This window comes from Echeneis naucrates, chromosome 8, assembly GCF_900963305.1.
Source record: "Echeneis naucrates chromosome 8, fEcheNa1.1, whole genome shotgun sequence".
NCBI classification, from domain to species: Eukaryota; Metazoa; Chordata; class Actinopteri; order Carangiformes; family Echeneidae; genus Echeneis; species Echeneis naucrates.
This window is the reverse complement of record NC_042518.1, coordinates 13,890,824-13,917,695: the sequence shown is the minus strand read 5'-3', so window position 1 is coordinate 13,917,695 and position 26,872 is coordinate 13,890,824. Positions and strand designations below refer to the sequence as shown.

At 43.1% G+C, this 26,872-nt stretch overlaps 1 protein-coding gene across 1 annotated transcript; it reads left to right on the top strand.

The window, feature by feature from the left end:
• Positions 1 to 6,498: 6,498 nt before the first annotated feature.
• col1a1a (collagen, type I, alpha 1a) lies at positions 6,499 to 25,702 on the top strand. The gene is made up of 49 exons (XM_029509567.1): positions 6,499 to 6,744; positions 8,805 to 8,996; positions 9,158 to 9,180; positions 9,480 to 9,515; positions 10,732 to 10,824; positions 12,063 to 12,131; positions 12,225 to 12,269; positions 13,321 to 13,374; positions 13,467 to 13,520; positions 13,621 to 13,674; positions 13,772 to 13,825; positions 13,930 to 13,983; positions 14,424 to 14,468; positions 14,580 to 14,633; positions 14,721 to 14,765; positions 15,161 to 15,214; positions 15,608 to 15,706; positions 15,799 to 15,843; positions 16,043 to 16,141; positions 16,514 to 16,567; positions 16,657 to 16,764; positions 17,514 to 17,567; positions 17,691 to 17,789; positions 17,873 to 17,926; positions 18,014 to 18,112; positions 18,248 to 18,301; positions 18,406 to 18,459; positions 18,646 to 18,753; positions 18,852 to 18,896; positions 19,276 to 19,374; positions 19,470 to 19,577; positions 19,781 to 19,942; positions 20,072 to 20,125; positions 20,232 to 20,339; positions 20,459 to 20,512; positions 20,641 to 20,694; positions 20,768 to 20,929; positions 21,147 to 21,254; positions 21,562 to 21,669; positions 21,792 to 21,845; positions 22,190 to 22,297; positions 22,454 to 22,507; positions 22,609 to 22,716; positions 22,814 to 22,867; positions 23,001 to 23,108; positions 23,249 to 23,528; positions 23,708 to 23,898; positions 24,163 to 24,405; positions 24,661 to 25,702. The coding sequence occupies exons 1-49, from the start codon at positions 6,663 to 6,665 to the stop codon at positions 24,805 to 24,807; spliced, it is 4,344 nt and encodes a 1,447-aa protein (XP_029365427.1). The 5' UTR covers positions 6,499 to 6,662; the 3' UTR covers positions 24,808 to 25,702.
• The last annotated feature ends 1,170 nt before the right edge of the window (positions 25,703 to 26,872 follow it).

Below are 26,872 nucleotides of genomic sequence, written 5' to 3'. Positions count from 1 at the left end.
TTGCCAATGTGAGTGTGTTGGTCAAGTTCAGTGGTGTTGACACACACTCCTCGGGTCGAGCACAGTTCAGTGGTGTGAGCAGGCGGATGTTTCAGAGTCATTTTTCTTGAATTCAGATTTTTAATGAAAGAACTAATGTTTGGTCTGACACATACATCTTTTAAGAACAAGAATGATAAAAGATAAAGGTTTGTATTCATGAAAAAATATTGTATGCTGCCATTCTCATTTGTGTGATGGAACAAATTGTGTAATATCTACAGTGTGTCTCTGTGTTTGGGCAGGGAATAAAATTATTTTAAAATGTGCTGTGACTTCAGGGACAAAATAAAAAAAAAAGAAAAGCTACTGCCTGCTCAGGTTCCTACTAAAGGTTTTTCCACGAAAAAGAATTTGATTCTGCTTTTCAGAGAAATTCAGCCAACGTTTCCTTTCTCCACTTTACTTTGTGTCTGTGTGAAACCTGTAGACACATTTTTATTTATTTTATTTATTTAACACATTACTTACAATTTTCTGACGTGCAAATTATCATTACTATCATTCTTAATGGTGCTAAAAAACCTTTTGGGAAAAATAAAAACATAAAATGAATAATTTAGTATAAATCTATGAGCAGGAGTTTGAAATCATCAGTCATTCCAATGGCACTAGTGTTGTAAATTTCCTGCACAAATATAGTCATAAATAGATAAAAAAACAAAGGATTCAAAAGGAAAAACAGTCGCTCTTAGGCTTTTCATTTTCAAACAAGATTTATTTTTGTCATAGTTAAGCCAGTTAAATCTTTTCAAGTCTTTGGAAATACTCTGATGACGCACAGCAAAAGCACATGATTTCTACTACAGCATTATCTTCCATCATGTCAGTCACCTGATTCAGAAGTGTATGCCTTGGATGACATGAGATGAAAACTGTGTCCTGGACCACGTCCTTCCCAGTTTCTGAATAAATAACCTTGAAGGCTGAAAGGTCAGATTGAGCCCTTTTTGTTTTCTTAACAAATCCAGCCACTGAATGAAATGAAAGTGAATGTCTTGAAGATATCCCCAGTTTCACTGTGCACATTCATATAAAAGAATTAACCAAGTATTAAAATACATTACTTGCAAGATGTGCAAGCGAATGTATCTTTCATGTTTGTCCCTGAATAATATATTTCCAGTTCATGACTTAATTTATAAAAAAAATATAAAGCTGTAAACAGCAATTTCTCGGGCAGCATGGTCACATAGTGGTTAGAATTGTGGCCCCACAATAAGAAGGTTGTGGGTTCGGTTCCCAGCCTGGAGCCTTTCTGCGTGGAGTTTGCATGTTCTCTCTGTGCCTGTGTGGGTTTCCTTCGGGTACTCCAGTTTCCTCCCATCGTCCAAAGACATGCATGTCTAGTTGAACTGGTGACTCAAATTGTGTGCAGGTCTGAGTGTGAGTGTGAGTGGTTGTTGGTCTCTGTCTGTCTCTGTGTGTTCCCCCTGTGATGGACTGGTGACCTGTCCAGGGTGACCCCGCCCTCACCCAGAGTGAGCTGGGATTGGCTCCAGCACCCCACGACCCAGAAATGGATAGGTGGTAGAAGATGAATGAATGAATGAATAAACAATGTTGAGCTTCTTAGGCAATTTACCAATCCAACAATATGCTGTTTTCATTGGCCCTGACTTTGGCCATGCTGAATCTCATTGTCCAGAAATTCAGCCTCAGTCTAACAGTATCACTAACAAGATATTATTTTTTTTTTCTATTTTTTTATTCGTTTTAGGTTGTCATCATGTCTTATCTCTGGTAATCAAAATAATCTCTTCTTCTCGTCCTCCTGTGCAGAATTCTAAAACTATCTTGTTTTTTTCTCCAGGTCTGCTCTGGCAAGGAAACACTGGAAATTACAGAGTTGGATATTTTGCTTCACTGATAATTCAGACATTATTACCATACAGCATTGCGATATGCTTTAATTAGGTCAAACTGTTATATATGGACGGTGTCTGTGGTGATGTGTGCATGTGGGTTTCATCTCTCACATTAAACCCTGTGAAATGATGTACATTTATAGAGCTAAAGAGAAACTTGGCATGAATCTCTCCTCTTTAATTTTGGTCATTTTACTTTAGGATTAAAATGACTCAATCAGCAGCTCCTTGAAGACAACATATGCAGTCCAGACTACAAAAATGAAAAAGAAAAAAAAAAAAAACAACAACTCAGCTTTCACTAGTTTACTGTTCTTTATTGACCAATATAATCTTGCCACTGTGAAAATTAACCATCACAAACTTTTTGACCTCTCAGCTCTAATTGTGTTAATCTGCAGTATTTCAGGCTCTTAAAATCAGTTTCACTTGCATTGCAATGCCCGTTTACTTACAAAGAGTACAGGAAGTGGAGATGCCAAATTTGTTTACAAGGAGTAGGCAATCACAACAAGTAAGTCACTCATGGAAGGTGGCTTGACAGCTTAGGACTAGGTGTTTAGCATGCAAGAAGAAAAGATGTGTATACGAGAGTCACCATTGGTGTTGATTTTGCACTAATAAGGCTTATATTAATTATGTAGCAATAGCAAGACTGAGATATAACAATCACATAAGAATATAATATAAAATACAAAATTTTACTTGATTCTTCATTTATTTCAGTAAAATTATATTAAGATACATTGTTTAGGAAAGGAATGCCATAGAAGGTATTTTGGCAACTCACTTCTTCAATTCCTGAATTCTTGTCTTTAATGTTTTTACTCGTGAGATGTAATAAGTTGAGTTGGGCAATAATTTCTATTCTGAACCATGAAAATGCATAATCATAATAAGTTCAGTTAATGGTCAAGCTGCATGCAAGATTAAGAATGTTCGGAAATGCACAAACGCACACAAATTTCTGTCTAGTTGATTGATTCAAGTAAATTCACTCTTTTTTGATCTCCACCAATTCCTACATGAAATTACTGCTAAATTATATCCTAACTTTGTGTTGTTTTGAGTCGGGTATCAGGCAGAGAGATAACCTGCCAAAAAACTGACCTAAAAGAGGCTACAGACAGTAAATCTAAACTACAGGTTGATGTCTGATTCATTGTTATATAAAAATATAAAGGGCCATTTTAAAAACTATAGGCTAACAAGCAGTACAAAAATATACAATATGCAATATGTGTCTTTTAGTCTAGCCTGAAACTTCACTGCCGGCGTAAAATTACCTAAACTCATTTCTTTTACATGTCTGAGCTTGACTTATTTTGACTGAAATCATAAGGACGCATGAAGTGATACTGATTTCAGTTACACACAGCTGAGGAATGACTGAGAGTTAAATGTAAAAATAATAGTGAGAATGCTGTTGAGCGGTTTTCAGTCATTAAAGTAAGACTGGAACAAAAGCTATGTGTGTGCATGTATGCGTGTGTGTGTGTGTGTCTGTATGTTTATACGTGTGTATAAATTTGTGATGCTCTGAGGATCTGATCAGAGCTGGAGGTCGAACCGGGAAATGGTGAGGTGGCGCTTTCCTCTACTTCTTCTTCTTCTCTGCCTCCCATTCTTCCTAAAAGACAGATTGCATTCCATCCTCTTCCCTGTTAAAAAAAAAAAGAGGCAGGCAGACACATGGATAATATGAAGGTATCTGCTGTGTGTGTGTGAGAGAGAGAGAGGGAGGCAGCGACAGAGAGAGAGACCGAGAGAGGAGGAGTGGATTAGAGGCTTGCTTGGCCAGCTTCAGACTGTGCAACGTGTCTGCTGCTGGTGGATCAGATGGCAGAAAGCTGCTGTTCTGCGTCTCCCTGCAGCTCATCTGCTCCATAATGTCTGCTTTCCGCTTAATTACAGCTCACCTGCAGCCCGGCCGGCGCTGCACCCAGCCTTCTGCAGGGGGGGAAACCAGAGAAACACTCATATAAACCTTTATTTGGACTGGGGGGGGGGTGGGTGCAGCCGCTAAAAAAGGGCTTTTATTATTTAGAGCCAATAACAATCATAATGTCTGCAAACCCCACAATTGTGTAGGTATTTCAAAACAGAGGCAGTTGTAGACGGCTGCAGCCGTGCACTCAATAAATGCAAACATCTGTTTCACTCATGAGAGATTGCAAAGCTTTGCTACAATCACTCAGCTATATATCTATCTGGCTATCTAGCTATCCATCAATCTGTGACTCTTTTGATTCTGAAGATTTCACTCATCATTGTATCAATGATCTTTACAGATAATCTGAAGTTTTGAGCATTCTTGCTAACCAAGCGCCAAAAAACACACTTCATATCTCTCAGCTTCTGTACCTACTGAAATATTTCCAACATAAGCTGAAGGCCCAATTCAGGGCCAAATGATTAACTTCTGGGAATCAGGGCAGCTAACGCATTCACTCAACTCATGTGACGAAAACTATAGAATTGAGAAATCATAATGGTTAACCTGTAGCTGCAGCTGCTCTCAATTTTCATCTCATGGTTTGGTTGTTTAGTGTGACTTATACATCATTTTCAGCATAAATGTCCTAAAAGCCCCCTGCACACCATCAAACCTGACAGACACAATTTCTTTGGCAGAAAGAGGTTTGAGTGAATGCTGCAGTGGTTTGCATGAGTATTATGAAATGAGGCCTCCAGTTCACAGATAACTATTAGTTAGAAAGATGCTTAGAAATCTGTAGAGAAAGAAAGAAATAAAACATTTAGATATACATATACATCTATCTATATGTATATGAATATTCTCAATGAGATGCTTCTGTTGTCACCTCTGGACACAAAATATTTCTCATATCTTGTGAGCATGTTAATTCTGGAATAAACACCTCTTACAGCTCCATCAAAGGAAAATCACAACTGGCGAAGTCTGAGGACGATAAAACCAACTGTAGGTTCATTGATATAATGTTTTCATATTATGGGATTAAGGAGCATTTTCATCATGTCATGTCATGTCGGAGTGTGTGTTTGAAAGCAAAATTTGCCCGTTTTATACATTAAAGCCTTGCAAACGGCATTAGCAAGCCACTGCTGGGCCTCAGACAGAAATGTCGGTGATGAAGCTGTTCTGTCCCTTTGGCATCTTCTTTATAAATATAATGTGTCTGGTTCTGCTGAAAAATCAGATCTTGCGCTGACAATGTTGCAAAAGTGTGATGCTGAATTCATTAATGTTCCTCATATGTCGCAGCATCTCTGCCTTGGTAGCCTAACCAGCAGACAGCTAAGTACTAACATCATCATAGAGGTGGCTACATTATGAGATCTCCTGTGACACATACCGGGTCTGGTCTGTACGAGGCATCTCAGATCTGAGACCTGAAAGAACAGACCTCGACAGCACAATTAAACATAAGAGTGCCAGACACAGTGTTGGTGACTCACTGATAAAGATCTGAGTTGTGTCTAAATCAGTCCTACGACGAAAGCAATCCCATCACACAGCAAGTTCTAGGAGCCATTAGGGAAAGCACTTTGGGAACCATGGACTGTGAGGTGTGAATAAAAGGGACATTCCGTCACTGACTGATTAATCATTGTACTTTCATAAAGGTTGAGCATGCGCAGGAATGGTCAAATGCTCCTACACTTCCCACAATGCAACATCTCCTTACATTCCCATTTTCTAATATCATTCACCAAGCTAACTAGCTGATGTTAAATTAATATTATGACCAATTGAGTTTGTGTGTTAATCTTGTGTTTTCAAACACTAAATTGTGAATTGTTTCATTAATGAGCTGTCTATATTGGCGATTGTAATACGATAAACAATAATTTAGAAAGGCAAACTATAGACAACTGTACATGAACAAAACCTGAGATGGGCCCTCCATCTTGATCCGGACTGGATTAGCAATACAAAAACAAAGACCAGGCAGGCTAAAGGACAAACTAAGCCAAACAGCTGTAAGCCTGTAGTGATGTTCAAATGAAAGACATATTAACACTGACAGCTGAAACCATAGAAACACACTAGATAAACAAAACTTCTGTGAGACATCTGCACCCCCACCCCAAAAAAAAAAACAAAAACATTTAAACCCAAACTTTACTTTAAGCAAAGCCGCCACAACCTCCAGAGGCAATAAGGTGTGAACAAGACCTGAACAAGAAGTAGAACTGCTCAGAAAATCCAAGAAATCAAAGCGAACCAGGAAGTAGACCAGGACTAGAAATAAAATCTGGATCAAGCTCCTGTACTGCTGGAGAAGGAGATCCTCCTCCGACCCTCTGATGCTCTTCAGGATCAGGTTTCCTCCTGCTCAGCCCCCCCTTGTCTCTCTCAGATCCAAACTGAAACTCTTGGAATTATGGAAGGAGGGACCTGCTTTTTTTCCTTCCTTCCTCCTTCTTCTTCTTTTTCTCTCTTCTGAACTTTTTTTTTTTCTCTTTGAAGGAGGGGTCCATTCTTGTCTTCCCTAAACGTGAGCAACAGCAGCGGGATAATGAGGGTGCGTCCCCAGTCGGTCCAGTCCCCAGCACCTCCCAGTTCTTCAGGCTCCCATATAAAAACCCTGGTGGAAAGTGAGTGTAGGCAGTAGGGAGTTTTCTGCTGGGGTCAGGAGGACTGTGAACAGACAAGCGGACCCTGCCCCAAACACCCGTGTATGAGTGGAGTGTAGCAGAAAGAGAAAACACCCCCAACTTTTTTCCTCTCTTGCCTCAAAGAGTCTACATGTCTAGTGGCATCTAGACATGTTCAGCTTTGTGGATTTGCGGCTGGCGCTGCTGCTCAGCGCAGCAGTGCTCCTGGTCAGAGCGCAGGGCGAGGACGACCGTAAGTTTCATCACTTTACTGGAGCTTCTCAACCCTTTTTTTTTTCTTCTTTTTTTTTATGGTTTTTGAAAGTGGATTTTCTCTTCGTGGGTGGACAGCTGCTGAGATCTAGACAGAGGCGAGAACAAAGAAAAAACTAGAAATAGGAACTTTGATGTGTGCTGCCCTATTGTCTCCTGATAGACAGATATATAGACAGACAGACAGATAATGCAGTTGTGCCGTAGTTGAGACAGTGCAGTGTGTGCGTAATGCGATGGGCATCTCAGGAAGGCCTCTCTCTCCCCCTCTCCTTGTGTTTGTCTATGTCTCTCTAACCCCCACCTCCCCCTTATGCATGCAGAGCGAGTTGCTGCAAGTTTTTAAGGCTCTCCCCCAGGCAAGATTTTCTAATGGACACACACACAAAAAAAAGAAATTTTATCAGATTTGAACCTCAAAAGAGATGAAAAAAAAAAAAATTAAGCAAAACTGTTTATTTTCCATCCTTGGTTGTTAATCAGTCAGGCACCCTGTACCCCACCCCTCCCAGAAGTTTATCTCAACCTCAAACAATAGTGAACAAAGTATTTTTAGACCTAAGGCTGCAAAATTTGGCTTTTGTGCATCATCCGCAGCCGGAGAGGATCAGGCTGCTTCCAGATTGGGGAGAAGCTTCCCACAGGTCTGATTGATGTGGCAGAGTAATTCACTGCCCGAGGCCAAGTGGTGAGTTGGCCAGGTGAGCGAGGGAGAGTCACATAGGGAGGAAACAGAGAAACTGGGAGAGAGCCATAGTCTTGTCTGTTGGAAACATCCAGCCTGAAGTTTCCACTTAATGCCGGAGTTTAAAGGTGCTATAAGTCTGATCTGTGTAAAAATACATGACAGAGGGTAGAAAGGACGAGAGGAACAAAGGCCCCTGCTGGGCCTTAGACACAAACATTTTCCTCCTGGTAGAGGACAAAGGCAATCAGTCTCACAGGCTCAGTTCTGGAAACAAGAACCAAGGAGCAGAGATCCTATTTTTCCAGATGTTCCTCTCCTCTGGAAAGGGCCCAGCTGTCTGCCGTCTTGCCTGTCTATTTGAAGCAGATGTGCTTTGACCCTCTGCACTGTGTCGCAGCGCCACCTGGAGGCTCCTCTCACCACTTGCAGACACATCTGGCCGCCACGTCCCCCCCCCCCATCCCCCTCCTCTTTTCCCTCCTCCTTCTCTTTATTCTTTCCACTCTTTTTTTGTTCCTTTTAATTGCAAACACATGTGGACTGTTTCCACTGGCTGCTGCCAAACCGACCGTCTGCTGCTGTTGCTGCTGCTGCCACTGCCCGTTCTCCCTGAGCTCAGCACCTTGGCATGCTGGGACACTGATCAGCCCAAGTAGGAGGCCCAGCTTGGCCTGACTAGCAGCAGCAGCACCAGCAGCAGCACTGATGGAGGTCAGCTTGGAAAATGTGACTTGCTTGTTTGAAGCAGAGGGAACACGACTTGTTACTGCTGTTGAAGGGAAATGTCACGGCGACTGACCGTGTGTGATGACGCATTGACCTGCATCCAGACACTTCTGGTGACCTCAGCATGGCCTCCTTCTCAGTTCCTGTCTAACTTGTCCAACAGCCACTTTTCAAACCTGTCGTTTTTATCTTTCATACCGTTTATTTGAACATGTCACTTCTCTTCCTGTGTGGAAATTTTCTATTATCCTTTTAAATCATAAGTGCTATAAGAATGAAAATATAGGCTTGCAAGTATAACATAAGGTAATCAGTGGGCCACGTTACTAATATATAGACAGCAGAATACACAAAGTTTATTTTCTTGATTTGTAGCTTTGAACATTTTAGTAAATAATCAAATGAATGAATTGACGTTTACGTTAGTATTTCAGTATTTCCTTTTTATGTTTGTAATTATTTCACGTTTGAATTAGTATTTTCAATAATTTCTTCTTTGCTGATCTACCTTCATCTAGACCCGTAGACTGTTATTGATGTGCACCTACAGTCTGCGGTGCGCAAGTGTGTGTGTGTGTGTGTGTGTGTGTGCTCAGGTGTCTCATCTGCCCCCCCTACCCCCACAGGCACGGGCGGGAGCTGCACCCTGGACGGCCAGGTGTTTGCGGACCGGGATGTGTGGAAACCAGAGCCATGCCAGATCTGTGTGTGTGACAGCGGCACGGTGATGTGCGATGAGGTCATCTGCGAGGACACAACAGACTGCCCCAACCCCGTCATCCCTCACGACGAGTGCTGCCCCATCTGCCCCGACGATGGTATTGCACCTGCCCTTCATGACCTCCTTACCCTCCCCCCGTATTAAATCAATTCTCACATTGATTCAGTCATCGATCAGGATGTATTTTGAGCATATAAAGACTGTATTTGACATGTAAAAGATTTTCCTAAAAGGCTTTTGTTGTGTTTTACTCCGCAGGCTTCCAGGAGTCTCAAGTTGAGGTAAATATTGATTACTTTATTGACCAATCACTAAAATGGTGTAATCAAATCACAAAATGTGCTTCACTGATTTGATATAAATGTGGATTGCAATGTCATTGATGACTGTTTGATGCATGATTGTAGCATATGACTATAGCTATGTCCGTAAGTGATGTTTAATACATCCGTTATTGGGGAATGGACCGTGATCGACAGAGAATCACTTTACTGATCAGATCAGATGCATCATATTCTGAGGATCTGTGTTTATCAAACCTGGTCACACTTTGACATACCTTTTTATTTTTTTTATCCAGGGACCCAAGGGAGAGCGCGGACCCAAGGGAGATAGAGTAAGTTCAGACGCTCTTTCTGCCATGATTCAGCTCTGGGTCTTTGGTTTTTGGCTAGTTGGTTCATTTGAGGTCCACTACTGATGATTCATGTTGGAGCGGCAGCAGCTGAAGTGACAAAACCTACTAGAAAGACAGGACAAGGGTCCTTTAGCCCAGTCCAGAATTTAAAAAACCTCACTGAGATATAAGAAATCAAAGAATTAAGTATGGCCAGCTATTGGCCATTGGTCCAGATGGCATCAGGTCTAACTACTTACTTCGCCATCATATTTAGTGATAGTTTCTTCTTTGAAACAATTCTCTTGTGATAAACAGCACCCATGTATTTGTTTAAAGCAGCACTGAAGTTCTGTGTTACTTCCACTTTAAGTCTTTTGCTTAAAGGCATCACCTTAGATCAGTGACATGAGTGAAAGCAGCTTTGAAGGGGTTTGTTGATAGCTGAGAGCAGTGAAATTACAAGTGGGTGAAAACATGTCAGGGCTTCAAGTTGAAACCTGCAGACTTATGGAGAAGTTATTTGTAGATAAGTGGGAAGTTACAGATTTGCTTTGTTGAAGCAATCTTTAACACAGATGAATCAAGATAAAGAAATCAAACACCAGAGACTCTGGGTGAAGTGACATAAACTCTTCAGTCGTAATACATAAAATGCTATGGCAATATTTTCACATTTGGCAGTGTTGATACCACGTCTGCCTAAATTTTATCATTCAACCTGCTTATGCATTACTGCATTTGGTTGACCTGCACAGTAATCTCATGCTTAGCTGCCAAGTTTGATCTGAAGGCTAAAGATGGCTATCATCTGAATTGCAATGTAGAATTGAATACAGCGATTTATTCCCTAGACAGGAATATACATGAATACATGATAATGATGTTATTCTACAGAGAACAAATTGACTGTGCTTACCCACTTCCGGCATCCTCATGTCGCATGATGTCTACTAATCCTTCCGAGTTGGTCACATGGTCATTCTTGCAGGCAGCTAAACTGCATATCGAAGTTTAACTGCGCTTTCGTCATCACAGTGAGCCTGTTAAGACACAGGAAACCAAATGCTATACACCCAGATTTGCTCTGATGATGTCACAGGCTGTGATCCCGGGTTAAACAAATGAAACCTATCTCTTTACATGCATCAAGGGGGACCCTTAAATTCTGACTCTTGAACCTGACCCTTTCTCTTTCTTTGTTCCCCACCTGCAGGGTCTTCCCGGCCCCCCTGGTAGGGATGGTATCCCCGGCCAGCCCGGTCAGCCTGGACCTCCTGGCCCCCCTGGACCCCCTGGCCTCGGTGGAGTAAGTTGTCAGGAATTTCTTTCTCATTACTTTTCAGTTTGACTTGTCTAAGTCCAAACCAGCAGCCTACCAACCGTGGCTTTGGTCGGGTAAAACAAAAGTCACATTACTCATCCATGTATCTCTTTCATTGGTCAGAGCAATGATGTTCTGTCAACTTTCTAATGCCAACAAATCCAAATTCTTTTTTTTGGTGTTGGGATGAAGTAAAACAGAAACAAAAACAAAGCAAAAAAAAAATAAAAAATCAACAAAATGAGTTTTGTTTTTCTTGGCATAACCCAATACCCATAATTACCTGAGCTTAAATGAACAGCACCTCAGAGCTTCTCTCTGTGCTGTTATTTGGCAACAAAAGGTACCCGTGAACAGAGTGCTGGGGGCTAATACAGGTAGACAATTTCATCATCTTCATGACCCAGGGAAGAGTTCAGAGATGCTCTTGGTGCATGTCTGAGCTGTTAACCAATTTAAAGAGCTGAATTTACATTGAGAGGAATTTCCTATCAGCAAGCCTCATATTGTTGTGCTAAACTAGAGGCTCACAATATAATCTCAGGTATTATGCTTCAGTTTATCATTGATTAGCACACGAGACTAGCACACCCACTCTCAATCTCCTGAGCTAACATTTCAAGGCTAATCTTTCATTCTCAGTGTAATACACCCTCTACATATAGAGCTTCACAACTAGCTAAATACTGACATTGCCCTCCATTTAATTTAGTAGATGAATCAAGCTTTAGTTTAGATTTACATCACCTTCCAAACAGCTCTACCAATTGAAAGAACCACGATGGGGTCAAAGGTCAGGTGATGAGTCTCACAGGAACCATGACAAGAATTATGATGGGACATGTTGGAACACAGGAGGAAACTGAGGACAGAGTTGGACACATAGATCTATTTGAAACTAATAGCAGCACATCTATATACACTATGACACCAGATCCACCTGACAGATTCCAAAATCTGCCAGATGGATTTTTTTTTTTCAAGTCACATTTCAAAAACCGAAAAACTGAAGATTGAATAAACACAAGCCGTAGTCCAAAACTGGCATATATCTGGTGTAATATTCAGCAACAAAAGAACCTAGTAGGCATTTTATTTGTACCATGGTGTGCATTTCAAAGCGAAACTCTGACACTCCCACACAATACATTCTATGCATTTGAATAATTCAAAATGCTTTTTATATGTGACAAATGTGTCTGTCTCTGTTTGTTTTTTTCCAGAACTTCTCCCCTCAGATGTCTGGTGGCTATGATGAGAAATCTCCTTCCATGCCCGTGCCCGGACCCATGGTACACACATACACACACATGAATATAAACTTCATCAGTCCCATGTGCCTCATGGCGATGCAGGGTCTGAGCTTGTCTTTGTTTGATTGACAGGGACCAATGGGACCCCGTGGACCCCCTGGACCCGCTGGTGCTAGCGTAAGTACATGACTTCTGCCTCCCTAAGCCCCACATTGAAAGCTGTTAGGGTAGAGGAGTAGAGAGAAGGGGCAGTATGTGTTACCTCATCCTCATGACATGACAGTTGGCGCGGCAGTGGCATCAACCTTTCTTCCACAAAAGCCATATTTTCTTATATTATATATATTATATATATATATATTAGATATTCATATTTTAGATCACAGAGATTGAAGTAAAAAGGTTTTTAATCAATAATAAACTGCAAATAAACAATCTGCTTCTTCCTGCGTACAGCCTGAGCACAAAGCGAATTTTACAGGCGACCCTACTGTATACAGGGAGAATGGAAACACATGAATAGATATGAAGATATGTTGACATCAGCTGCAGATGTTTTTACATGGGTTTACACATATCCTGAGGGTATATGAGTCTCCCCCCACAGAATCAGTCAGTCCATCAGCCATTGCTAATTAGTTAAGCTACCACAGCTGGGGATCCAGTGGTCAGGTACATACTATGATTGGAAAAAATAGAAAAAAAGAGTGGAACAGCACCTTTGGCCTACACTCCTGACTATAGGAAAAGTCTCCTCAACACCAAAGCCAATGGAAGCTTTTAGATTCTGTATTCTTTTTATTCTTTATTTACAAGGATAGCCCCTTGAGATGGTCCATCTCATTTTCAAGATTCTGAAATTCACAATTTTAACAAATAGAGCTTAATAAACACATACAAGCTAATTTGGACTGACACTCACACACACTCACACACTGATGCAGCAGGTTGGACCAGGAGACTATTGAAGATGTTATGGAAATTAAGGACTCATTTTAAATACACACGGATGCTTCCTGTTAGAAGTCAGTGAATGTGGGTCCTGCCAGGCAGAGGGAGGAGTATTCAGCTGTTCTCATCACTACCAGCTGATATAGCCATGCTGCAAAGATGCCACTCTGACAGACAGGCAGACAGACAGCTACCGTTTGACGTGTCACATATGCATGTGCCTCTTCCCAAAACACAGACACCAGTATAGTAAAGGTGTTTCTGTCTCCCCCTACAGGGACCTCAGGGATTCACTGGCCCCCCTGGTGAGTCTGGAGAGCCTGGAGCTTCTGTGAGTATTTAGAAGAGGGGAAAACAACTACACACTCACACAGCACCTCCCTAGTCAAGAGCTATTGTCTAAATTTGTGTCTTTTTCAACAGGGTCCCATGGGTCCCCGTGGCCCTGCAGGTCCTCCTGGAAAGAACGGAGAGGATGTAAGTCTGCTGGATTTGCTTCACCCTTTAGATTGCAGAATGACTTTATACCTCCGCTCATCAACCTTTCTCCACCTCTCTCTCTCTCTCTCTCTCTCAGGGTGAGTCTGGCAAGCCTGGCCGTGCAGGTGAGCGCGGACCTTCTGGCCCACAGGTAAGTTCCCATGGCAACAAGATTCTTAGTGATATAATGAAAGAAAAAATCAATAAATATAGCTGACAGAGTAAATTCTGTCTTTTCTTTCTCTCAGGGAGCTCGTGGTTTCCCAGGAACCCCTGGTCTGCCCGGAATCAAGGGACACAGAGTGAGTCAATACTTCATCAGCAACCATCAACAAACTACAAATCAGCAATACAGGGTCACCTGTGGCCTAGTGTGGGATAACTGTATGTCTCCTTCTGTCTTTAGGGATTCAGTGGTCTGGACGGTGCTAAGGGAGACACCGGCCCTGCTGGCCCCAAGGTGACTGCCTCTTCATTTTCATGCTCTTTGTAGCATTATCACTTATGAACATCTAGCAGAGTGGTACTGCAATAGAAGCAGCAGAAGCAGGTGCAATAGGAGCAGTAATAGTAATAGACAGTTAGTTGAGTAATAATGGGGTTAATGGGGTACCACAGCGAGTACATTTGCAACACAAGTTAAAACTGGAGCTGCAGATGATGTTCTGGCTTTCATACCTAAAACTGACCTTACAACCAGTAGTATTATGTTGTAAATATATTGTCTTTAAGAGCAAATCTACTCTAATGACTTGCTAACACACTTGAACTCGGACAAATGAGTCATAGCCATTAGCATGTAGCAGCCATATTGGCTAGTTATTAGCTTCTTGGAGTTAGTTTTTGTATGTGTCTGTGTGTATCATCCCCTCATCTGCCTGTGTCTTTACATATGTTTAGGGAGAGGCTGGATCTTCTGGTGAGAATGGAACCCCCGGTGCCATGGTGAGTAAAACAAACATCCCGTTCTTGTAGCCACCACCATGGCTTCGCTGTCTGTTGCAGTTGATGCCAGCTTATAGTATAGCCTGCTGAGCCCGTCTCTCTCTTTCTCAGGGACCTCGTGGTCTGCCTGGTGAGAGAGGCCGTACTGGTGCTGCTGGAGCTGCTGTGAGTCGACACACACATCTGACTTCTACATTCACTATGTCGGTGGTATGAACATATCAGCCAACCATGTTTCTTACTCCTCCACAGGGAGCTCGTGGTAACGATGGTGCTGCTGGTGCTGCTGGTCCTCCTGTAAGTCTGTCTTTCTCTAAATCTTTACTTTTTCTCAAACAGAACAGTCAAACAATCTTCAGTTTTTATAGTAAACTTCCAGGAACCTGAAACTGTCCTCTGCTTAGCATTCTTGAATTTATAATGGCCAATGATTCTTGCTGTCCACGTCACCAAATCACCAAGTAAAAACACAATATAAGCCCTATAATATTGCAATATGAGTCATCCAACTTAAATCACATTAAGCTTGTTTTATTTAAGAACCTAAATTTTATTTTTTGCAAAGGTGTAAATGTATCCAGTGTTCAAAAATTAGGCACGTCAGACTAATTTAGCTGTGTTCTCCACTGAAATGAAACCAGATGATACTGCAACATTTCTCTGAATTTCCTTGTTTTGTTTTTTCTTCTCAGGGTCCCACTGGCCCTGCTGGACCCCCTGGATTCCCTGGTGGCCCCGGAGCCAAGGTACAAGCCTCAACTGATCTATAGCAATAATACTTAACACTCTTAATTTATTAATCTTCCTCATCTTCTATTTCCTCTTGTGGTTAGAGTTAGGCAGGCAGGTAGTTGGCCCTTATTTTGGCCTCCTCTGGCCTATTTGTAGACTACATGTTCCCTGTATATAGTGGTTTTATAGTGTAAATAATTATCTTTTGACATCCACTGGCACTAACTTTTCGATCTCTACCATTGTCCATGGATGAATCTGATGGACTTAAATGATAATGTAAAATATCACTATGAGTTGGTTTCAGCTTTAGTTTTGGTTGATGTTTTGGCTTAGGTTTTTTTTTTTTTTTTAAACAAATCCTCCTTCTAAGTCCTAAGCGCTATACTTTGTTTTTCCTCTACCAGGGAGACGCTGGAGCTCAGGGTGCTCGTGGATCTGAGGGCCCCGCTGGAGCCCGTGGTGAGCCTGGAAACCCTGGACCTGCTGGCCCTGCCGGACCTGCTGTAAGCATTAACAATAATGCATTCAGTATTGCTGTGATTGTAGTATGTCAGCAATTGTTTACAAAAATCTTTCTCATCTTTCTTCCTTTCAGGGAAACCCCGGAACTGATGGAGCCCCTGGAGCTAAGGGAACCCCTGTGAGTATAGCCCTCAACACTTTTCATAAAGGCATGTCAGGGTTGAAGGTTTGAATCCCTGCTTGGCAAAACACTGAGCATGGCACTTACAAAGCTGCCATGGCGAGTGTTTTAATAGGTAGTTTAGCTGCTGATTGGACTCCTCGCTGCGAAGACAGTACAGCATGATTTGACTGTTGCTGTGTGCTGTCCCCTGCAGGGTGCTGCTGGAGTTGCTGGAGCTCCCGGCTTCCCCGGACCCCGTGGACCCCCAGGACCACAGGGTGCTGGTGGTGCCCCTGGACCCAAGGGTAACACTGTGAGTAAAGCTCTCTAATAACTAGCCAACACCAAAATACCACTTTCTTAAATCTGTCCCTGCTGGTGGATAAGAAAATATCTTCTGTCCAAAGACATTGGAGTATAAGTATGCATAACATGTGTTAGGTCAGTTTTCCTTCAGAGCTTTTGTTGTTGTTGTGAACAGCTTTGTTTGTTTTTGTTGTTGTTGTCAACAACTTTGTTTATATTTTGTGTTTGTTTTGTTTTTGTCTCCTATGTTTTTATTTATCTGTTGTCAAGATATGTTCCATTTATTTTCCCTGTTGAGATGATTAACATTATTTGTTTTTAAATTGTTTTTTGCTTTCTCTTGTTCATATATGTTTTCTTATTTGCTTGTTTCCCTCAGGGTGAGGTTGGTGCCTCCGGAGCTAAGGGAGAGGCTGGTGCCAAGGGAGAAGCTGTAAGTTCGCCACAGTCAGCATTAAGCAGAAAGTATAGTTGTCTCACATTTACACACGTGATCATACTGTCCATGTGTGTGTTCTCCAGGGTGCCCCAGGAGTTCAAGGACCCCCAGGACCCTCTGGTGAGGAAGGCAAGAGAGGAGCCAGAGGAGAGCCTGGTGCTGCAGGAGTCCGTGGACCTCCTGGAGAGCGTGTATGTATCTTACCTCATTCTCACTGTATTATATTATATATTCACATATACTATTCTTTTACTGCATTTAACGTTGAGGGGGAGAGGTAGAGCTGCATTCTTACTGTATACATTGCACACAATTTATTAAAATCATTTCTTTTTCAAATGTTTGGCTAAATGGGCAAAAAGGATCACAAGTCACATTTATTTTATGTGCCCCAATTGTTAATTATTCAGCTTGATTTTAAAGTAATCTGAATAGTGATTCTCTCGTGGTATCAACAAAGTATTTACATCTTTCCTGCAACTGTAGGCCTAATTTAACATGATAAAAAATATTCACTTCAGGGGAAATTGGAATGCATATTCCTCTGCTTGGATTCAAAATGCAAAAAAAAAAAAAATGACATGAGGCAAAATATCTATAATAATAATAGAGAAAATGGCTCAAATAGAAAAGGAAAATATAAAAAGAATTAAACTCTGGGTTGCATAGTAGCACTGTGCCACTAGGGGGTAGTCATGTAAGAGGTAACTAACAGATGCTACAGAACAAGCCCACAGTGCCTCAAAGTGATCACTTAATGGACTTCAGACTATTTCGTGTTAATTTGACATTAAGAGTGAAGGTTGTCAAAGATCACAGATTGGGTTAAGATTACCAAAGTACATGCTTCATTGCATGGATAAAAGTATGCCTGTCTAAATGTGACTGTTTTGGCTTTTACTTTTAGGACTAAGTAAGATGTTCTTAATTCTTCCTACAGGGTGCCCCTGGTGGTCGTGGTTTCCCTGGTTCTGATGGTGCTGCTGGACCCAAAGTGAGCAACATGCATGCATTTGAAACATCTTTCAAATTTGCTTTTTAGATGTGGAAGAAAATTTTCAATAAAACTCAACGTGGCTTTCAACATTTAATAATTTTTTTCCCTCCCCCTTTATAGGGTGCCACTGGTGAGCGTGGTGGCCCTGGTGTTGCTGGACCTAAAGGTGCCACCGGCGAGCCTGGCCGCACTGGTGAGCCCGGTCTGCCTGGAGCTAAGGTGACTATCTGTCAATTAATTGTCAGCAACATTATCTACCCACTGCCCACAATCCTGTCTGACCTCTGAACTCTGACACATAGGGTATGACTGGTAGTCCTGGAAGCCCTGGAGCTGATGGCAAGCTTGGACCCTCTGTAAGTTCAATGAAGTAAAATTAATCTTATCAAAACTCCTGGATTTTGAATGGAATTAAACAAATCAGTATTAATCTTCCTTCACAGGGAGCCCCTGGACAAGATGGCCGCCCAGGACCTCCCGGATCTGTTGGAGCAAGAGGCCAGCCCGGAGTCATGGGATTCCCTGGACCCAAGGGAGCCGCTGTGAGTAATCTACGCCATCAACATCAACAGCCGCACAGTATCTTTCATCAGATATTTATGAGTTACTGAGTTACTTCTACTGATGAAATGGTCGACACATCTCTGATGATATTATTTTTCTGATCCTGCCTGTAGGGTGAGGCTGGAAAGTCCGGTGAGAGAGGAGTGATGGGACCCACTGGCCCCGTTGTAAGTTTTCTACAATGTACTAATCTTTGACTCTACTCTACTCAACTATTTTAAGGTTGTGTTTCAAGCCTTTGTGTCTAAAAGCTTGCTGTCTTTCTACCCAGGGTGCCCCTGGAAAGGACGGTGATGTTGGTGCTCCTGGTCCCGCTGGACCTGCTGTAAGTAAAACATACACATGTGAAGCAAGCCCACATTAGCAGCATGCTCAGTTGTAGCACCCCCTTCTACGCCCAATGGCCTTCCCTAGAAACTGCAGGTCACTATGGCCAGCGAATCGTACAAACACAGCACATTTCTTCCGGTCATCTGTTTGCTCTCACAGTCCCTCTCTTCCTCTTCTTCAGGGACCTGCTGGTGAGAGAGGAGAGCAGGGAGCTGCTGGAGCTCCTGGTTTCCAGGGTCTTCCAGGACCTCAGGGTGCCATTGGTGAGACTGGCAAGCCCGGAGAGCAGGTACCAACTAAGTTATGATTAACCAAAATATCATGATGCGTTCTTGTGAATTCATGAATTAATTCATCGCCTTTCCCTCTATTTCTACATTTATCTAGGGTCTGCCTGGTGAGGCCGGACCCTCTGGAGCTGCTGGATCTAGAGTAAGTCACTCATTGTTCTCACATTCACAATTAGTCAAGTTATCATTCACAGTTAGTCAGCAGTATTCTTCCATGGATAAAGCAGTTGCAGTGAAAGGAAAATAAAAAGTTGGTTTAAAATGTAGGTCACTGTGAGATAGTCAAAACACTGTTAGCAAAGAACAGTTAGCTTGCTAACTAGCCAACAATAAACAAGCATACTGATGTGAGTATGACAAAACTGCTAGCTAATAACAGGCTAATGCTGAATGGATGCTGGCTAGCTGTGGATATAGTGTAGTAAAAACAAGAACTTCCACTAGGGTCACCCAAGGAAAGCCCCCCTCCATCTGCCCTCCATCTTTGACTTACCTGAGTTTTTGTTGTGCCTTCCCTTCAGGGTGACAGAGGATTCCCCGGTGAGCGTGGTGCCCCTGGACCTATGGGACCTGCTGGTGCTCGTGGATCCCCCGGAGCTGGTGGAAACGAAGGCGCTAAGGTAAGCCATCTCTGATGTTGAAAGAAATGAATCCATGTCCTTTTTTCTCCTTCTCTCTTTTAAACCTTCTTATCTTCTTCATTCTTCTTCCTCAGGGAGATGCTGGTGCCCCTGGTGCACCCGGAGCTCAGGGTCCTCCTGGACTGCAGGGAATGCCTGGTGAGCGCGGTGCTGCTGGACTTCCAGGACTGAGGGGAGACAGAGTAAGCCATTTCAGCATTGTTTCTATTATTCCCAGGAGAAAGTAACTTTATACACAAGTGTACATGAGTACACAAGCAATATTTTCAGGTATAACAGATCTGACTTTCACTGTAATTACTACAAAATGTTCCCAGTCCATTACAGGACTTGATGTATGCTCATTTCCTCCACACCCTAACTCCTCTGACTATTCAATTACTAGGGTGACCAAGGTGCTAAGGGTGTTGATGGAGCTCCCGGTAAAGATGGTGCCCGTGGTTTGACTGGACCCATTGGACTTCCTGGACCTGCTGGGGCCACCGGAGACAAGGGAGAGCCTGGTCCTGCTGGAGCTGTTGGACCTGCTGGAGCTCGTGGAGCCCCTGTAAGTACAGGTTATTTCTGTCTCTCTCACAAGCAGAAAATGATCCTTCAGCTCACTTGGTGCTTTAGCTACTTGACACTTCAACCTTCGAATCATTAATTGACTCTTCTTCTTCCTCCTCATCCCTAGGGTGAGCGTGGAGAGTCTGGACCACCTGGACCTGCTGGATTCGCTGGACCTCCTGTAAGTAATTTTCTCCATGATTTTCTCCTTACCATGGTTGATTTTTGCTTTACATGAATTTTCTGAGAAATTAAATGTCTCACCACACACAACCTTTCCATTTCAGGGTGCTGATGGACAGCCTGGTGCTAAGGGAGAGGTTGGAGAAACTGGTGCTAAGGGTGATGCTGGTCCCCCTGGTGCTGCTGGAGCTACCGGTGCCCCTGGACCTCAGGTTTGTAAACTTACACTCACCTCTTTCCTGCGCAGCCAATGCAACAACCTTAAGTAACCGACTGCATTGCCTGCTACTGGGGCTCCCATGTTGACTGATACTATGTTTTGTCCTTTCAGGGTCCAGTTGGAAACACTGGTGCCAAGGGAGCCCGCGGACCTGCTGGACCTCCTGTAAGTCACCACTCTTCTTCTACTTTGTCCTTCTTTTCCTCTATAACATTTACCTTTTTACCAACCTGCCTGACTTCATTTCAAGCAGTGCCATCATTCAGCTAATGGACCTCTGTCTCTCTCTTTAGGGTGCTACTGGCTTCCCTGGTGCAGCTGGCAGGGTTGGACCTCCCGGCCCCTCTGTAAGTATTTCTCTAATGTTATTTGCACGTCCTGTTGCTCTTGCTGTTTGATCTTACCATTAACCCCCCACAGGGTAACTCTGGACCTCCCGGACCCCCTGGACCAAGTGGCAAGGAGGGACCCAAAGGAAACCGTGGTGAGACTGGACCTGCCGGTCGCACTGGTGAGATTGGTGCTGCTGGACCCCCAGGACCATCTGGAGAGAAGGGTAGCCCTGGTGCTGATGGTGCCCCTGTAAGTCCCCCCCACACACACACAAAATCTTCAGAACAGACTGTAATGTGACTAGATTGAGCCACTTCTTCAGGTTATCGTGGAATCAAATGATTGATGAAATAGAGATTTCATCTTCACTGACTACAACTAGTTTAGATCTTGTTTACTATCAATTCAGCCATTCTAGTTGAAGTCTAACCAATTTCTCTTTCATTCACTATGTTGCCGCCTGCAGGGAGCTGGTGGTCTGCCTGGACCTCAGGGTATTGCTGGAGCACGTGGTATCGTTGGTCTGCCTGGACAGAGAGGAGAGAGAGGTTTCCCTGGCATGCCTGGACCTGCTGTGAGATGATCATTTTGCTCAACTTAAAGGCTACAAATGTGCAATGTATCTGATGAAACCAGAAAAGTAAATCCAAATGTATTTAGTTGAGCCAACACAAGGTTTAGGACCCAAAACCAGAATAAGGAAGTTTAAGAACCACTTCTAGGAGTTTTGATGAGACAAAAAAAAAAAAAAAAAAGGATTTTGAAGTAGTGCAATGTAAGTGTAATTACCGACTTCATATATGCTGCCTGTGCAAACGAAGTTCAGTTAGAGAAGTTATCAAGATTATTATACGAAAACTAATTGATGCTGCCACTCACAGGGAGAGACTGGAAAGCAGGGATCTGCTGGCCCTGGTGGTGAGCGTGGACCTCCTGGACCTATGGGACCCCCTGGACTGGCTGGAGCCCCTGGAGAGCCTGGACGTGAGGTATGTAGAAGCAATTGCAACCAAGAAAATCCATGAATATCTGTTTCGTGTATGCTGCTATGTATAGGCCAGCCATGTAAGTCTTCATTAATCAGTTAACCTTGTGTATGTGTTTGTTCTAGGGAACCCCCGGTAACGAGGGAGCCGCTGGTCGCGATGGAGCCGCTGGACCCAAGGTGAGTTTATCCCTCAGTGAAGAGCATCACATCGCTAGTTTATTGTTAAATTTCGTCCTTACTTTCAGTCTGTGCCATACGATTAGCTTTAGAAGACTCAATTCAGTTGACCCGAGGCAACCACTGGAGCAGAAGTCATTATTACCATATTAGCATATTAGCTCCACCTAGAAGATGTACTGCGGTCACTCCACACTACAGACACTGCAAAGTTTCTGTATACCCAACGCAATGATATTTGGTTTTATCTTCTCATTTTTTAAACAGAGGCCTTCTACTAACACACGACAATTCATGGTGATGACTACAGCAGATGAAATGAAATTATATTCTTTGAATTTCAGGGAGACCGTGGAGAGACTGGCCCAGGTGGAGCCCCCGGTGCCCCTGGACCCCCTGGTGCCCCTGGACCCGTTGGACCCGCTGGAAAGACTGGTGACCGTGGAGAGACTGTAAGTGATGAAGCAACCCTGATTATTTTTGTTGGCAGTTACTCTCCTGGTCTTTTCACCAATTGTCTATTTCCAAGTTGATGTAATGTAGCTACCAATAATAGTCACTGTTGCCTTTCACTGTGACTCAACCAAACTGATTTTTCTACATTTCAGGGACCTGCTGGTATTTCTGGCCCTGCTGGCCCTGCTGGACCTCGTGGCCCTGCTGTAAGTGACAACCTCAGCATTACTATAAAACATAGAACACCATCCAAAAATAAATAAATAATAAAACCCTAAATTGTACAACCCCTTCTTCATCCTAACAGGGAGCCGCTGGACTTCGTGGAGACAAGGGTGAGACCGGAGAGGCTGGAGAGAGAGGCATGAAGGGACACAGAGGATTCACTGGCATGCAGGGACCCCCTGGACCCTCTGTATGTTATTTTACAATTGAGCTCACAAATACTGGTTACAACCTGTACATAATGTACAGTATACCTCTAACCAATTGTCTCGTTTGTGAACCTAAAGGGACCATCCGGAGAGCAGGGACCTGCTGGTGCTGCTGGACCCACTGGACCTAGAGTGAGTTAATACGCATCTGCTTAGAGGAGTTTTATTCTTCATTTTTTTTTTTTTGTTACTTTCTGAAAGTGAAAGTGTTTGGTTGGACTTTGACTTTTAGATACTTTAAGGTTTTCCTCTTTCATGTTTTCAGGGCCCTGCTGGATCTGCCGGTTCTCCTGGTAAGGATGGAATGAGTGGTCTGCCTGGCCCCACTGGACCTCCTGGACCTCGTGGACGTTCTGGAGAGATGGGACCCGCTGTAAGTCTGATTCCTAACATCCACTGAGTTATGTTAGGTTATCATGTGTCTCCCAATTCATGAATTCTGGCTGTGGTGACAAATGGACTGCACTTAACCAATTTTCCCTTTCTACTCTTTCCTTACTTCTCTTCTGCCAGGGTCCTCCTGGACCTCCTGGTCCTCCTGGAGCACCTGGTGCCCCTGGTGGTGGATTCGATCTTGGCTTCATCGCCCAGCCACAAGAGAAGGCCCCCGATCCCTTCCGCATGTTCCGTGCTGATGATGCTAACGTTCTCCGCGACCGTGATCTGGAAGTGGACACCACTCTGAAGAGCCTCAGCCAGCAGATTGAGCAGATCCGCAGCCCCGACGGTACCCGCAAGAACCCCGCCAGAACCTGCCGTGACCTCAAGATGTGCCACCCTGACTGGAAGAGCGGTGAGTCCTTTTGATACAGCTATAGAAAAGTTGAATGGCCCTTTGTGAAGTTTTGGTAACCTTCAGAGGAAGTAGAATGGGTACTAGACATTGAACAATAGATAGATGTTGATAGATTTAGGATTGGGGAAATTGTCTGCAAAAGAAAGTTCTGAGTTTTTCCTTTCCTTGTTCATCAGGCGAGTACTGGATTGACCCTGACCAGGGCTGCACTCAGGATGCCATCAAGGTCTACTGCAACATGGAGACTGGAGAGACCTGCGTAACCCCAACTCAACCCGAGGTTGCCAAGAAGAACTGGTACGTCAGCAAGAACATCAAGGAGAAGAAGCACGTCTGGTTCGGCGAGGCCATGAACGACGGCTTCCAGGTAAATTTGCTGAACCTGCCATTCTGAGTCTTATTCTGAGCTCCCACTTCCAGATCCTTTCTTTCCAGTCACCTTTACCTTACCAATGGGCTCAATCCTTCTTTGCTCTCTCTTACGTCGACTTCCAGCTCCATCTCATTTCTCCCATTCTTACTGAACTGCGCCCCTCTGTTTCTCATCTATTCCTCAACTCATTCATTTTATTCTGCTTCTTTTGCCCTGACAATTCTGATCTCTAACTACTCTCTCCTCATTTCTATACAGTTCGAGTATGGCAGCGAGGGCTCTCAGCCTGAGGATGTCAACATCCAGCTGACCTTCCTGCGTCTCATGTCCACTGAGGCATCCCAGAACGTCACCTATCACTGCAAGAACAGCGTCGCTTACATGGACGCCACCGCTGGCAACCTCAAGAAGGCCCTGCTTCTCCAGGGCTCCAATGAGATCGAGATCAGAGCCGAGGGCAACAGCCGCTTCACCTACAGCGTCCTGGAGGATGGATGCACGGTAAGCAATTTTTCATTCATTCAATCTTTCATTGATTTGAGGAATTACATATCAGAGGTCACAAAAAGGTTGTTTTCCACTCAATGTTTTTGAGCAAAGCAATTGAGGATTGTGTGTATTCCAGCTGCTTTAGCTTGTCTTGCAGTTCATGTGCTGCAAGACAAGTTAAAGGTTTCAGGCAACATGTCCAGTGTTATATGCAGTGGCCTTTTACAATATTGACTCAAACTTCCCATTCATCTTCTGTCCCTCCAGTCACACACCGGTACATGGGGCAAGACAGTCATCGACTACAAGACATCGAAAACATCTCGCCTGCCCATCATTGATATCGCTCCTATGGACGTTGGTGCTCCAGACCAAGAGTTTGGCATTGAAGTTGGACCCGTCTGTTTCTTGTAAAAAGAGAAATCTGGACTTGAAATTGTTGTTGTGTGTGTGAGTGTGTTTTATTTTTTCTAGCAGTCATCTCTCCTTTAAAAGAAAAAAATCCACCAAAACGTTCTTCTAATGCCATTTTTCTGAAAAATCCAACCCTGATTCAACAAGTTTCCATTCGGCTGTTGTTCCCGATGGTCCATTTTGCCTAAAACCTGCACTTCAACAAGATGACGGTGATGTGGCAGTGTCTGCATCATCGTGTTTGGGACCACTACTTTTTCTTTTATTTCTGACTCTGATTTTTTTTTTTTTAAACCTTTTTTTTTTTACCATCACCAACACCAAGGAGCCTGTAGAGAAGACATTTTGTTTCACTGGCAACAAGAAAATAATATATGCTTCTGTAAAGTGTAAAAAAATTTACTTCCCCTCTTCATCCAGCCAAACCAGGCCTCTCTGGAGTTTACACACACAGGTGACTTTTGTATTTTTATACACCACTGCGGTGAGAGGAATGAAAGGACAGTCCCAACAGACAGAACCCAATTGCTTTGTACCACGTTTCAGGTGTTGATGAATAAACGGTGAAACTGACAGCCATGTTTGTCTCTGTTGTTCTGCCCTGAACCCTCTTTCTCCCCCTCCCCCACCCACCCCAGACAAGGCTGGTAACACCTTCTTCCTCATCTGTTGATGTTGTAGCTGTTGTGATTTGTTTGTTGTCGATGCCTCATGCTTGTTTCTCTCTTTCCATCCTTTTTTTCTTTAACAAAAGTCACATTAAAACCACCAGCAGAGAAACATGGGTTTAAAACTCCTTTTTGAAAGACAAAAAAAAAAAAAAAAGAAATCCTATGGCTACCTCAGAAAGCAAGGAATACCAGCTAAAAAAAAAAAAGGGCCCTGTGTTTGAGAAGTGTCTGCAGTGGTTGTGGTGGTCGGTGGGGGGTAGTTTAGGTTTACTGACACTTTAGCAGAAGCCGAAACAGCTAGAACCTAAGGTGCTAATCTTTCTTTGAGGTTTCCTGCCCATCCAGTGTGACTGCCCTGTTCTGTAGTGTTGTGGCCACTCTGACATGGCAGGGCCTCCTTGGTGCTAAAATGATACCACAGTTTGTAGTCTTGGTGTCCAGAATGAGACAGACTTCTTCTGCTTTCAGCCTTGGCAGTGAATCTCTAGCTCTCTAACTCACATTTTTGGTTTTTCATGTTTCAACCCTGCTGTCCGCTTTGCTGTCATCCAAAATTCTCCCCAGATCGCTTCATCCACACTCTTGTTGTGGTTTTGTTTCTTGTTGTTCGTGTGCAATTTTCAAAAGGAAGATTGGAGATTTTTAACAAAATGCACAGAAAGAGAGCCATCAGCAAAAAGTTTGTGAGAGAAGGCAGACACAAAAACACCACAAGGATCTGTACCTATTTTGTATATGTATAATAAATTGAGATGTTTTTAATTATTTTGAATGCTGAAATAAAGCATGTTAAGTGGTCTAACATTGAATCATGCCTAATTCCCTGACTCACAGGACTCTGACCAACTCTACAGTGATAGAATGTGCAAAGAAAAATCCCAGAAATGTCTTGTTGTATAGAAGTGTCTGATCCAAACCGAGACAAAGAGTATGAGTGCGTGGAAAGGGGAAACAGAGCTAAAATCAGGCCTTGTGGCTTGAACGTGTTTATAGCAAAAAACCGACGAGAGGCAACCTTTTATTTCTAATCTTGTCTGAGCTTTCATCTTCTTCATCAACGTTGTTGTTTTCTAAGAATGATCAGCCAAAAATGATTCTTTCTGATATAAAAATATTGTACATGTAACCTAAGCAGCTTTAACTGGGCACCATGTCAGAAACAGAAAAGAGAAACAGCGTGGCATACCTCTCAGCTGGTCGAGCCTCCTTGTTGTTGCCGGCGGTGGTGGTGATTTATCCGAGGTATTAAATCCACTTAGAGACTGAAGTTTCTGAACATCCATAATCAACCAAGAAAACTCACATAGCTCTGATAATCCATCATAGAATAGGATGATATTTATTCATCCTCAACCATGTTAGTTGGTTTCAATAATCGAAATAATCCAGTGCTT